The sequence below is a fragment of the Atractosteus spatula genome, chromosome 12, assembly GCF_055471065.1.
Source record: "Atractosteus spatula isolate fAtrSpa1 chromosome 12, fAtrSpa1.hap1, whole genome shotgun sequence".
In the NCBI taxonomy this organism is placed as follows: domain Eukaryota; kingdom Metazoa; phylum Chordata; class Actinopteri; order Semionotiformes; family Lepisosteidae; genus Atractosteus; species Atractosteus spatula.
The window spans coordinates 19,084,365-19,098,455 of record NC_142717.1 but is presented as its reverse complement, the minus strand read 5'-3'; the positions used below and the strand labels follow the sequence as shown (position 1 = coordinate 19,098,455).

Below are 14,091 nucleotides of genomic sequence, written 5' to 3'. Positions count from 1 at the left end.
AGTTATTTGCTTTTTTAATGTTCTGGTTCTTAAATGCCTACATTTTAGTAAAGTTTTTATGGATTTAAAATATAAATTTTCGGGGGGATAAGAAATTATTTTAATTTTTTTCTGCATGTTTACTGTGTAGCAAGCTGTTACTTTTTTGCCAGATTTTTTGTTGCAAGAAATTGTTTTTTAACTTTGAAACATAAGATACTTAACAAATGAGGCAGGGCCATTTGGCACATCTAGCTTGCTTATTCCCAGTAAGTTCTTTATCCGAGGATCTGTTTCTAAGGGATCCCAGGGAATCTGTTTCAACAGCAGACACCCATAACCCTTTGTGTGAAGATGTTCTTCATGTTTCCAGGCTTAAATGCGCCTTAATACATTTCAATTGCCACTTTGTGTCTGTTTCTCACTAATAGGACTTGTATCAATTTGCTTCATATTTTCCTCTGTTGAACTCAGTTCCTCTCACCTGTTTGTGTATGATGTTCCTGTGAAACAAAAAATAAATATGTTTTTTTCCTCTTTAAACCGATCTCACTGCAGCACTGTTGTATTAGTCTTAAAGTAGTGTAAAATGTGTTTTTAAGTGTTTGGAAATATCAGCTTGGTTGTCAACACAGAGCACGCAGTCTTTCTGAGAGGAGGGCAGTGGGACACAGTGAGGCATGGTCCTCCGTGAGAGTTTGAAGCTGTGGCTCTTCTGCTTTTTTAGTGTAAACCGGCTGCACAGAGGAGCAGGTCCTCCAGTTTAAGTCTGACTGTTGAGAGCGCTTTAGAGAGCTTTGATTTCCTCAACACCTCAGACTTTGACGACGATGACACCGGGGATGACGGGCTTCCTCGCTCCGTGTTCTTTGACATGGAGTCAGAGAGGATTGGGTGAGTCAGGGACAGCCCATAATGGATTGGTGCACCAAAACTCCCCCTTCCCACTCTCCACTAACGCTCAGCCCCCAGGGGTGCAAATCCACAAGTCTATCTCTGGAAAAAGGGCCTGGCCTTGACCGATATGTTCTTGTATGTGTATGTGTGTGTGCATGCGTGTTTTTCCTGTCCAGTTTGGTCACTAATACCTCTTGTTTCTTTCCCCTGTTTCCTCTATAGCCCTGTGACTCAGTGCAGTGGAATAAGGTTGTCAGTAACAATACCACAGGTGCCGAATTTACAGGCATGGTGTAGGTTTCCTCTGGAGTCTAATATAACTGTTGTCCACCTTGTCTGTTCTTGTGTCTGTGTTGCCATTACGTGAATGTAGGAGAGACGGCTATTGCAGTTGTTCCATTCAAAAGTCCTGCTCATTTTCTATAGCAGTTTGTGAAAGACAAGCTGAGAGTAAAGTCATATGAACTTTTCAGCCTGTATGATTTTTGTCTTCAAAAAATTCTGAAAAAGAATACAAGTAAAGTATTTATCGGTAAGTAAAGATAAATCACACTTCAAATATAAAATCATCATGTACTGTACAGTTGTCCTTTGATATTTTTCTTTTTGATTTTGAAGGGATCTTAATATCATCCTACTGGTCAAGTATTGCTCTTCAGCTCATGGCAATGACCTTTTTACTGTGTGGGGACATCACATACACTGTAATGTCCCTTACACATCTACTGAGCCTTTCATTGTTTGACAAGCCACCAGTTCCACAGAGCCTCACAGGAGGGATGGTTCCAACTATAAGAGCAGTGCAGCTCTTGCTGCAGGTGCCTGGGGATCAGGAGTCACTGTTTCATCTAGAGACAATAAAACAAAAGAAAATAATTCCAACCCAACTGCAACAGCACTCTGTCAATTGTGTGCCATGGCTTGGGGATTCCTGGTCACAGTGAGCTACTGCAGCCCAAATATTCAGTCAAACCTACAGTAGCTATCTAAAAATGGTGATTCTGGAAACACAAATTAAGATTTTAAATGGAACTTTTTCAATAGCCTCACATTGTGCACATCTCCAGTCATCATACACATGGATGTATAAAGAGGGTAGGGAGTGGGTGAAATACTATATCCACCTTACTACAGATTACTTATAGTTTTGCAGCTTATGTGTGCCTAGGAGCTCTTTGGGAAAGCGTTTTGAGATGTAACAAAACTGACAGTCTAGCCAAATTGCTGAGTGTCAACATTCTGCATAAACTGCATTTTACAGCAGCAGTAAAAGCAAGGGCAGAAAAGTACTATTAATCTTAATTTTGTGCTTTAAATAGCATACTTTGTTATAATATTTGCATTCGTTGAGATACTGCATGCAGTGGTTGTTGCTTGTGCTGTGCATGAAATATTCAGCAAGGAGTCCCTATTAATCACTTTCATGATGTACAGGCCTGGGCACCACCCAGAGGCCAGAGGTCACCTGAGCGAAGCCCTGACTGAAGACACAGGAGTTGGGAACAGTGTGGCTGGCAGCCCCCTGCCCCTAACCACTGGCAATGAGAGTCTGGATATTGCCATTGTTAAGCATCTCCAGTACTGCAGCTATCTTGTACAGGTACCTGCCATCACATTTCCAGTCTCACACTATTGTGTTGATACTGACATAAATTTGCATCCCTTCCCACACTGACAGCTCTGGAACTGGCATATAGTCTCAGCCCTTCAAGATTCTACTCATGCATCTAACGTAAGAGAAAAGAATGTAAGAAAAGTTACAAAAGCGAGGAGGTTTTTCTGACTCTCTGGCCTACTTGACTGCCAGAAACATCAGTGTAACCATACAAAATATGAACAAATGATTCTTACAAATTTCAAATATAGAATATACAGGAAACTATAAGACCAACAGCAACTTTGAAAGAGTTACAGAGTTCAGTGGCTGGGATGGGAGAAAATATCCATGGGTTAACCATATCCCAGTCACTCCACAAAGTGGATTTGTGTGTTACTGAAAAAATCACTCAAAGTCCATATGAGATTTGCAACAAAGCACAAAAGTGATATTGGAAATTTGGCAAAAAGGTTTGGGGTTAGAACAGAAGAAATTGAATTTTTTTTGCTGTGAATGAAAAGCATTATATCTGTATCTGTATCACTCAATCAACATCATCCTTACTGTCAAGTGTGGTGGCAGCATTATTTTTGTAGTTATGCTTGTCATCAGGACGCACTTGAAAGTTATTGAAAACTGGAACATAGATGGAGAAACGTATTGGCGAAAACCAACTTCAGACCTACAACTGGGACAAAAATTCACCCTTGAGCGGGACAATGATCCAAAGCATAAGGCCAAATTAGCACTGAAATGGCTTATGAATAAGAGAGTGAATGTCCTTTAGTGCTCCAGTCAAAATCCTGATTTGAATCCTATTGTGGGTCTCTTGAAAGGCTTGTAAGTTTCTGTCCATATGCAATTTCCAAGCAATTTATGGAGCTTGAGCAAAAGTGGCGAAAAATGCACAAAGATGATTGGCAGAGGTAATAGAAAATGCCCAAACAGTCGTACTGCTGTAATTGTCACTGTAATAAGTCTGAATACTTATGAAATCAACATATTTTATTTTATTCTGTGTATTTTTTAGATTTACTGTATCTTCTCTAACCTTTAGAAGTCTTCTGTTTGTGCATTAAATTTTAAATAAAATGTCAACTGTAAAAAATATTATAAACAATTAATCATTTTAGAATTTCACACAATAGAAAACCATAGGAAGGGTTTGAATATTTTTGCAAGGCACTATACTATGTTAATAACCTTTTTCTGGCTCAGAAGCAAGATTACCTTTGAGTAGAGAAGAAGAGTGCTGCTGCCTGCTATAAATTGTCTTCTCCCTGTGTTCACATGGGTTTTCTCTGGATACTCTGGTTTCTGTCAGCTTCTCAGTAACATGCAGAACAGGTTTGATTGGCTGTATTAAATTGTTCCTCCAAGCATCCGATCCCCAGCCCTGTGAGGTAAGGACCTGGGCATCCCACCAAATTGCTCTGCCCTGTATAGACAGGCTCTGGTGCCTCCCCACCCAGCGCTTCCAGTTGGGTACATGTTGTCATTAGCAGATTAAAAAGCAATTTAACAAAATATTAAAACTTAATCCTTATAAAAATGTTGCAGATTTGACTCACTAGGGAATGGAGTGCAGACAGATACAAATCAGAAGAGTCTCCATCAATAAAAAAATGACAGTTATAGCACACCCATCATAGACTACAAGCTGCTTTAAACACAGGAAGATGTGAACAACATGATCATGCAGTGTGCACCTCAGTGACCCTGGTCTTCAGATAGCTGCAATGTGCTAACAAGTGAAGCTGAGGTGTGTTGTCCTGTGGTTGGTTGTTCCAGCAGCTCTTGGCCTCCAGGGGGAGCCCTTCCCACCGGCGAGCAGTGCTGCAGAAAATCTCGGTACAGACCCTGGTGCTGGAGGAACTGGGAGAGATCAGCACAGAGAGGCTGGGGGTCATCAGCTCTGTTGCAGAGGGTGTGTATCCTAAAATCTGGCTTGTCAGAAAATGTCAGTGGTAGAAAGATGTGTGTTCCTCTCATTTAATTTCTTAGCTGTTTATCAATTTTGATCCATTCTGCATTTTATTGCCTTCTTTCAAAATAACACTTTTGTCTGTGTTTTTGTCTGCAGTCTTCTTTTTCTTAAAAAAATAATCAGGGTGGTGTTTAAACTACTTCAAAATTCCCAGTGAAACCCGTCGAGGTATTAATGGAAACATGGATGTGTGCACTTGAGGATGGCAGAAGAAAGTAGGAAAGGCAATCAAATGTGATTTTATTATAACCTTCCCATCCACAGTTCTCTTAACCATCCTTAGCCATTATCCATGCCAAGAACCCTTTGTTGCAATATAAGCTGCTACATCACCTGCAAATAAATATCCAGTAGCACACAAATACATGGCCCGTCTGGTTATTTAAAGTCCATTTATTGCATCACTTGCAGGAAACACTCTGCCATTTACATCGGTGAAACGGGGAGAAGACCAAGGAACACATTAGAGCAGTGAGGATCAGAGATCTCTTCAGTCCCATTGTTCCACAGGACTGTTATTCCAGAAAGACATTAGAAGCCAAACCTATCTAGAAACTAGGATCACACTTTCCAACAGCTCTTAATCATTGACCAATGTCTCCATTCATTCACAAATTTCAGCATTTAACACTGGAATTCAGCCCCAAGATTTCCATGTGTTTGGGCCCTCTTTCTCACCCACTGCACCCATTCTCACAGGCTCTTTCTATTGTCTCCTTGCCCAACCCTTTGCTTTCTCCCACACTCCTGAAGAAGACTCCACAGCTGAAGCCTTGGATCTTTTCTTTCTACTTCTTAGCTTGGAATGAACCTCTGCTTGTTCCTTTACAGTTCACACCCTACATCTCCCCAGTGAAACCTCAAACATGATCTGATTTTTTTTTTCCAAGAGGTGGTATTCAACAAAACAGAAGGAAACTGAAGAAGGTTGAAAACACAGAGTGAAAATGTATAAAATATCCAAAAGGTGACAGTGTTGAGCACACACCATTTACCCATCTTAATCCTTAAACTCAAAATAATTTCACAGCATGAATACCTAACACTTTTAGGCAAGTAAACATAGTATTAATATAGTATGGTTTATAACAAAGCAAACTGAACACAATGATCATATTTCTTTTCAGAAATCCAGACAGGATGATCTATTACACTCTATTTGTAACATATTATTTATTCCTTCACCAGAAACAAAAATCTAATCCTTCAAATAATACCAGAACACAAGCATTTGGCAGTTTGTAGTAAGAAAGAAAAACAAAAATATGTTGAAAAGTATGCAGTCAGACATAATACGTTAAGGTATGGCCATACCATATGTATGCCTCTCCCAGCCCCACCTCACCAGATGCACCTGAAGAAAAGCTGTGATAATGAGGCATGAATTCTTAAAGCTCTAATAAGAGGTTCACATGTCCTATTCTGAGTTAGTGGGAGAGTTAAGGAAGTGTTGCTGTATTATGGGGCCCCATGGAACATTGCAGCTGGGTGAAGGAGCACCTGTTAGGCCGTGACAGCAGCAGTGCATGTGACAGTGACCACTGCTGTGTTGGCGTTTCCGTCTGTGTGTGTGAGTGTGTGTTGGGCCATGGAAGTGTTTGCCTTGACGGTGTGTTTCTTTGCTCCCTCAGTTGTCCCAGGATTGGCGCAACAGCAGGCCTTGTTGTCACTGTGGGTGGGGTGCAGTGGGTCAGGAAGCATGTTCCACACGACGTCAGACAGGATCCTGAAGCAGATGCACTACTGCTTTGCTCCCGCCCTGCAGGAGAGATGCCCAGATGACATTGACACAGGTATGAGGAGAATGCTGCAAGAGGAGAGACCGGTTTATTTCATGAAAGCTAATTTATCTTCCTTTCTCTAAGTGCTTTTCTTTGGTATTATCATACTTGACATAATTTGGCCAAATTAGCTTGGTAAAGTATAGTCATTTATCATGATTTGTTTTTTAAGCTCAATACTGAACTTGAAGGAATTAAACAAGGGAATTGTATTTTAAGTATAGTTATGTAAAAAATACACAGATGCATTGTTGTGGAAAAACACTGATTCATTCAGGATTCAGGAGGTTTGCTGTATTCTGTTTCCCCAGCCATCCAGACTGTGGTGAGTGAAATGACAGACAGGAGTGAGCTGGCCTCCTCCACCTCCTCTCCCTGCACTTTCTCCCAGGACGTGGTCACCATCTTCCAGTTCCAAAACTACATCTCCACCTATAGGGTTTCCAACATGGAGGACCACCTGTTTCAAGTTGCCATTGAAGGTACCGCCATCCCAAGTTAGACATCTGAGCAATAGCTTAGATTCATGTAGGCCTTTTTACCACATAAAGTCTCTTATTAGAAAATTCATGCCCAAAGATTCCATGTGTTGTCTAAAGTAAACGACATAAACCATTATGTCAAGTGACAAGGCCAGTAAGAGACCAAGAATTGTGTGATTAGTGGCCTCACTGTGGCCTCAGCTTAGTTTTGTGCCATTTCAGCTCGGTTCCTGCTGGCCCTGCAGTCTTCAGAGGTCTATTGTGTGCTGAAGGAGCTGGAGGAAGTGGACGTCTTGGCTCTTCAGCCTCGACAGGAGACTCTGAAGGTCGTAGCTATGCTTCTAACTTCCGACTCTATACAGATCAGGCAAGCTGCAGACCGATTCCTTCAGACGGGTGCCAGAGACACAGCATTTAGGCAGAAGGTGAGCACTGGTTTTCCCTGTTCTCAGAATGAGTACTCTTGGTGCAGACCCACGATGATCCAATTGAAGCCCAGTATTGAATGAATCCGAACCATGTCACTGTTACTCCAGTGAGCATGGTGCCAACTGCTCACATTTAAAGTTATTAATTGCCTTTAAAAAGATATTTAAAAAGTGTTTGGGAGCATAATTGATATATTTAAATTTAAATTTATTTCAATTTGCAGAAAATATTAATTAATTTGCAGTGAGTTTTCCATTTGGACAGTCAAGATTTCTGTTCCTGCCTGTTTGGTTTTAATGAATTCCATTGAAAATCTAAATTTGCATCCTCGATATTCAGTAGCTTTTCTTCCCCATTGTCAGTCTTTATGACGAATCACAAAGTGATTCATACAGGTATTGGGACACCCACTTCAAAATGCAGTACATTCAATTAAAAAATAAAATACATTCTTAATAAAGTGATATGTATCAAAAATGGCAGCAGGCAATAAAAGATTCCATTACAATTAGTCTGATTTTATTAGTTATTTCAAAGTGAGTCCATTGAGCAGAAAAACAAGACTAAGACTGAGTTAACAGTGCAACGTATTTTTTGCATAAATTCACTGCGCAGTATATCAAGCCATTAGCTAGAAGCAGACATACTAGGGTCCTCAAAATGGAGCTTGACAGTGTTTGATACAAGTGTACGAAACTGACAAGCTCTGGTTCTTGTGTTCACATGTGTTCTTGTGAAAGAGACAGACAGGGCCAGTGCATGGCTTTGATGTGTGTGCTGTGTTGTGCAGGCGGTTTGCTACTACACAGAGGCTCTCTCAGAGGCGGGCGTGCACAGTCAGAGAGCAGCTTGTGCCGCACTCAGCTGTCTAGTGGTGAGTGACTGGTCTAGGACCACTGAGTCAAATACATGGAACCAAAGAATGAATGTCCATTTACATTAATTGTTATTCTTTACCATTTTGTGTCATTTGTTCATATGCTGGGAAGGACAATACTTCTTGTTTTGCAGAATTCTTTTTTTACTTTAGATTCATCTGTCCAGCTGAACTATCATGCTGGTACACTCCAGTGTCGGTGAAACTCCCAAGATTTGTCTTTCTTTGGTAACCTGCTGATCTATAATTCAACAGGAATTGTTTGTTTGTGCAGCCGAAAGAAGCATGGGTTTGTTGGGACTAGCTGGATGTCGGGCATTTAGGGAAGAGCGTAAAAGGACAACATATTAAAGTTAGTTGACCTATTCCAACAGCTAAATGGTGAAATCAATAACATCTAAAAGAAAATATCTAAAATAAAAGAAGACTTTATTTATGTAGTTTCTCTTCCTTTGATCCTCTAGAGGACTACATACAGTTACTTAACAGTGCTCTTTTATCTACCCTTGACACCTTTGATCCTTTAAAAACTCGAACCATCTCCTTCTTTCGCCCTGCCCCCTGGACCATCTGTGATCTATGAAGGCAGCATCCCGCAAACTTGAGCGTTGGTGGCATCTTTCTGGTCTAAATGTAAAAGCTTGTAGAGATTACTTGTCTGAATTTAAAGTTACAATAGAGTCTGCTAGATCCAACTACTTCTCTCACATCATTGAAAATTACCATAACAATCCCAGACATCTTTTCTCCACCATCAACAGCTTGCTAAAGCCAAACTGCCCCACCGCATTACCTGCCTCATCACAACTTTGCAACACATTCTTAGATTTCTTTAGCTCCAAGATCGACAACATCCAGCATCACATTCTCTCCACTATACATATCATTTCCATACCTCCTCCCTTCTTATACAACTTTTCTGCTTCCCTTCTCTCCAACCTCTCTCTTCTTGACTCAGCATCCCTCAATAGACTAGTTACACACATGAAACCCACCACATCTATTTTAGATCCCATTCCCACCACTTTATTTCAGTCCTGTTTCTCTTCTCTCAGTCCCATTGTCCTCAATATTATAAATGAATCTTTAAGCACTGGCGTTGTACCAACAGTCCCCAAAACTGCTGCCATTACCCCCTGTGCCCAAAAAGCCTAACATGGCTCTAGACAATCTTAACAATTTTTGCCCCATCTCCAACTTACCCTTTCTTGCAAAAATTCTAGAACATGCTGTCACATTTCAGTTACATAACCACCTCATGACAAATAACCTTTTCGAACCCCTCCAATCTGGCTTCACAGCACAGAAACTGCCCTGATCAAAGTCACTAACAATCTTCTAATAGCTCCTGATTCTGGTTCTCTTTCTATACTCATCCTTCTTGATCTCAGTGCTGCTTTTGACACTGTTGACCATGACATCTTACTTTCTCATCTTGAGACTGTGATTGGAGTTTCTGACACTGCTCTCTAATGGTTCAAGTCTTACCTCACTGATCGCTGTCACTTTGTCTCTCTTAATGGGTACAGGTCTGAAATTGGTCTTGTTAAGTCTGGTGTTCCTAGGGCTCAATACTGGGCCCCTTGCTCTTCAGCATTTACATGTTTCCACTTGGTCAGCTTTTAAGATCACATAACCTCAGCTATCATTTCTATGCTGATGATACTCAAATATACATCCATATCAAACCTGACACTGATGTGGCTGTCTCTATTCTATCTAATTGCATGTCTGACATAAAAACTTAGATGACTCAAAATTTCCTTCATCTTAACTGTGACAAGACTAAACATATGCTTATTGGCACCCCCCATCAACTTCGTAAAGCCAATCCTGTATCCCTATCTGTAGATGGTTCTGTACTTGAGCTTCAGTCTAAATTGAAAAATCTTGGGGTGATATTAGAGTCTGGCTTAACATTCGACCCAAATGTGCAGCATATTGTCAAAACTTTTTTTTCACCTCAGAAATATCGCTAGACTACCCCCTATGTTATCACTAACTGTGGCTGAAAAGCTCTCAAATTGACAACTGTAATGCTCTACTCGCTGGGGTATCTAAATCTACTTTGAGCAAACTGTAGTATGTCCAAAATTCGGTAGCCAGAATCCTGACCAGGTCTAGTGCAAGTGATAACATTACTCCTTTCCTGGAGTCCTTGCACTGGCTTCCTGTCAAATTCTGTGTGAACTTTAAAATCCTCATGCTCACCTATAAGACTCTGCATGGCTTGGCACCTCAGTACCGGTCTGAACTATTATTGCCCTACTCCGCACCTTGCAACCTTCGCTCTTCTAATTCTGGTCTCCTAAGTGTCCCCCTAGCCCATCTACATTGTATGGGTGACAGAGCCTTCTCCTGTTATGCCCCCAAGCTCTGGAACTCTCTGCCCAAAGATATCAGAGTCACATTCTCCAAACTCCTTCAAATCCAGACTCAAAACCTTCTTTAGAAGAGCCTTTACTTAACTGGTTCCATTCTTTACCCCTCTGCTTCTACTTTTCTTAGTACCACCATCCATGGTCTCCTCTGTATATTGTAATTGTGTTTTATCTTGTGTATTATTTTTATTTATTGTTGTTGTTATTCTGTAAAGCACTTTGAGAAGTCACCATTAAAGGCGCTATATAAAAAATGTATTATTATTATTATTATTATTATTATTATTATTATTATTATTATTATATAAGGAATTGTGGCTTTCTGAAATGAACTGGCCATTATATTAAACTCAACACTCTAAATTTTTTGGTGAGCAGCTTAAAAGGATTTTGAGATCTATAAGCTACTAGCAGCCACATAAATAAATATGGGTTTAATGGTGTTCGTGTAACTCTTCTCATGGTCATCACTTCATCTCTTGGCAAAACGTCAACTACCTAAAGACAATATAACTCTTATACTCTTAAATATAACACTGTGCAATCCATCCTAATGTACAAAACTGAAAAAGCTTTTTGAAGACACACCATACAGAAATGTATGCCTAGAGTTTCTCCATTTTGCTTTCTATTTCTTCTTCTGTAATTTTCTATTTCTCTAATATAACTGCACTACGTATTTTTGTTGTGTTCATATGCATTTGAGTAAAAGTATGACTAGCTTTTTACCTATTCTGTCTCTCAGGCCACTGAAAGTATTGACGCTGTGGTGTCTCTGTGTGACTCTGCCGATGAGGAGCTCCGGAATGTTGCCACAGAAACACTGCTTACTTTTGGTAAGTCTGGCTATATTACTTAACCCCTGTGTTCCTGTTCTGAGCCCAGGTTGAGCCATATAGCCCAGACACTGCCATATGTGTTTAACCAGCTGTGACTGTGATTGCCAGTGGGCCAGGGTATTCTTGGTTCTCAACACAACAGCAAGACCCGTGGCTCAGTCTGGTATCAGAGAGCTTGCAGTGTTATCACTGAGAGGTTGATAATACCACTCATTGCTAGCTCTGCCCTAGACACTATACAGTAAGTATAGATGGTTTAACTGCACATTTCTAACATCTCTCCCATATTATTACTAGGTTTGTAGCAGTAGGTTAAGTTGATTGATTATTGCCAATTCCAAAAAATGTTGGTGATTGTGAACTTATTTTCTTAGACAAATATGTAATTTCATAAGTCAGTATTTACCTGCAGAGTGCCTTTAGTTGCTTTTGGTAGCATCCCAGGCAAAAGGCAATACAACAACAGGGGGCACAAAAGTAATCAGCAATTAGCCTGGGGAATTAGTGCATGTGCCCCAGGAAATTGGGGAACCTCATGCCAGTCTGGTAGTACAGTTTTAAACAGTCACACAGCGATTCACTATCTCGCTGTGAGGACATTCAGGGCAATTTTTTTGTTGGGGGGAAAAAAACCTTTGTTGGAAAACTCACAGGCCTTAATTTTTGTTATAGATAAGGAAGGAAAGATGTTATCTATAAGTGTGCCTCAGGCAGTTCTCAGGTTCCCAGGGAATTAGGAAGGTTCCAGTGCAGAGGGGGAATAGCCTGTCTGTAGATGTGCCTCAGGCAACAGTCAGCTTTTTCAGAGAAAGAGCTAGAGGCAATAGTGGTAGAGCAATACCCACCTAGAAGCTGTAATCAAGTTGTGCAAAGCTCCCAGGCCACACTGCCATGCACGGAAACATTACATACATGATAACAAAGACATTTTACGTATAAAAAGGTACAAAAGAAAGATTTCAAGAGATATTTTTAATGAAAACATGAGGCAATATCCATTCATCCATTTCATAACTGCTTTCTAATACAGGGTCTCAGGGGGAGCCAGAGCCTATCCGAGCAAGCAACAGGGACAAGGCAGGATACACTCTAGATGGGACACCAGTCACAGGGCATACACAGGCACAAACATTGACAGATTCACACCAGGCCAATTTTCCAAATTAATCTACCAGAGCACCCAGAGGAAACCCAGGCAAATATGGGGAGAACATACAAACTCCACATAAATAGCACCTCAGGTCCAGAACTGAACCCAGGGCTCCAGTGCTGCAAGGCAGCAATGCTAACCACTATACCCTGCAATGGAATGACATCCCATTCAGAGTGTACCCTGCCTTGCGCCTGTTGCTTGCTGGGCTAGGCTCAGGCTCCCCCACGACCCTGAATTGGAAGAAGCAGTTAGAAGATGGATGGATGGAATAATCTTTGTGTATAAAGGATGTGTGGTGGTTAGTACTATTGGCTCACAAACCAAGGATTCCTGGATTATCCGTGGTTTATGTAATCTATGTAATTAATCTGGTTAATATGATCTATATTATTATATTATATAATCTTTTTTTTGGAAGTGGTGTTAGTGGGGCCAGTAGGAGCCGCTCACCCTGTGGTCTGTGTGGGTCCAAATGCCCCATATAGCAATGGTGACACTGTACTGTAAAAAGACGCCGTCCTTTGGTTAAAAAAACCGAGGTCCTGACTAAATGTCATTAAAAATCACATTGTGTTTCTCAAAAGGAGTAGGGGTGTTACTCCAGCATCATGGCCAAATTTCCCATTGGCCCTTACCAATCGTGGCCTCCTAATAATCCCCATCTACTGTATGAATTGGCTTCATCACTCTGTTCTCCTCCCCACTGATAGCTGGTGTGTGGTGAGCGTTCTGGTGCACTATGGCTGCCGTCACATCATCCAAATGGGTGGTGCACATTAATGGTGGTGAAGGGGAGTCCCTATTACCTGTAACCCTCTTTGAGTAGGGTGTCCAGAAAAGTAATTTATTATTATTTTAAGTTTATTTCCACAAGGAAAGTAGCTGGGCATGCCATGTCATTAGTTTTCTTTGTTATGAGACTTTGGTGCCTTTCTCTCCTGCAACCACTCCTGGTTATGTCTTCACATGGATGGAGTAACCTTTACATTTTCTTACTGCCATAGTTAATTTGTTAAACATATTTAAAAGATGTTCTGTTGAGAATGTAGCCTTGAAATCACTGATTTGGGCAATTGATTTGCTTTTTAAGTATTTGAATCACCTTACTCTTGTAATTCCACAGAAGTTGTGTTTACCTATGATAATGCAAAGCATTTCTACACTATTGTAATTTCCCACATGTGTGATGTCACTTATCTTATTGCAATAAATTGGAAGGTTATTCTTTCTTTTGTGTAGATTGTAAAGGGATGCCTGATGCTTGTGCGTCAGTATACTGTATAACACAAGGACAGAGGTTGGGGATGTGAGTGTCATTATTTAGAATTATGTTTTTCAGGTTATATGTCATTCTATCCAGCATGGAGGAATCCTTCAAGAATGAGTCGAGTAACTGTAGATTCTAAAAAAGAAAATAAAAAGCTTGTCTTTGTATTTCCTGTAAGAACATGCAATGTTTAGAACTTGCTTCCATTCACTTTGAAATAGGTGTGTTGTGAATTCCTTTGTAATTTTGTCAAAGCAGTGCTATCAACAGGTGAAGTGTTCAAAGGTTAATGAGTGCAGGTCGTCCCCAGTGGCGTGGGAAAATGCAGTGCCATTCCTCCCTAGGCCATGCCTCTTTCTTCTTTCAGATATTCAGAAAAGACTCTTTCAGGGGCTCTCAGACACCTTTTTAACAGCATCCAA

At 40.6% G+C, this 14,091-nt stretch overlaps 1 protein-coding gene across 5 annotated transcripts in view; it reads left to right on the top strand.

The window, feature by feature from the left end:
- ripor2 (RHO family interacting cell polarization regulator 2) overlaps positions 1 to 14,091 on the top strand; it is a 112,231-nt gene that overhangs the window by 94,398 nt on the left and 3,742 nt on the right. For 3 of the 5 annotated variants that reach the window (XM_088928524.1, XM_088928527.1, XM_088928528.1), the window contains exons 14-21: positions 707 to 873; positions 2,311 to 2,476; positions 4,265 to 4,400; positions 6,092 to 6,253; positions 6,553 to 6,723; positions 6,946 to 7,148; positions 7,943 to 8,026; positions 11,156 to 11,246. In XM_088928524.1, coding sequence (XP_088784650.1) covers positions 707 to 873; positions 2,311 to 2,476; positions 4,265 to 4,400; positions 6,092 to 6,253; positions 6,553 to 6,723; positions 6,946 to 7,148; positions 7,943 to 8,026; positions 11,156 to 11,246 — 1,180 coding nt within the window. Of the gene's footprint in view, positions 1 to 706; positions 874 to 2,310; positions 2,477 to 4,264; positions 4,401 to 6,091; positions 6,254 to 6,552; positions 6,724 to 6,945; positions 7,149 to 7,942; positions 8,027 to 11,155; positions 11,247 to 14,091 lie in introns of those variants that run through there. The other 2 variants (XM_088928526.1, XM_088928529.1) reach the window with 2 other exon arrangements.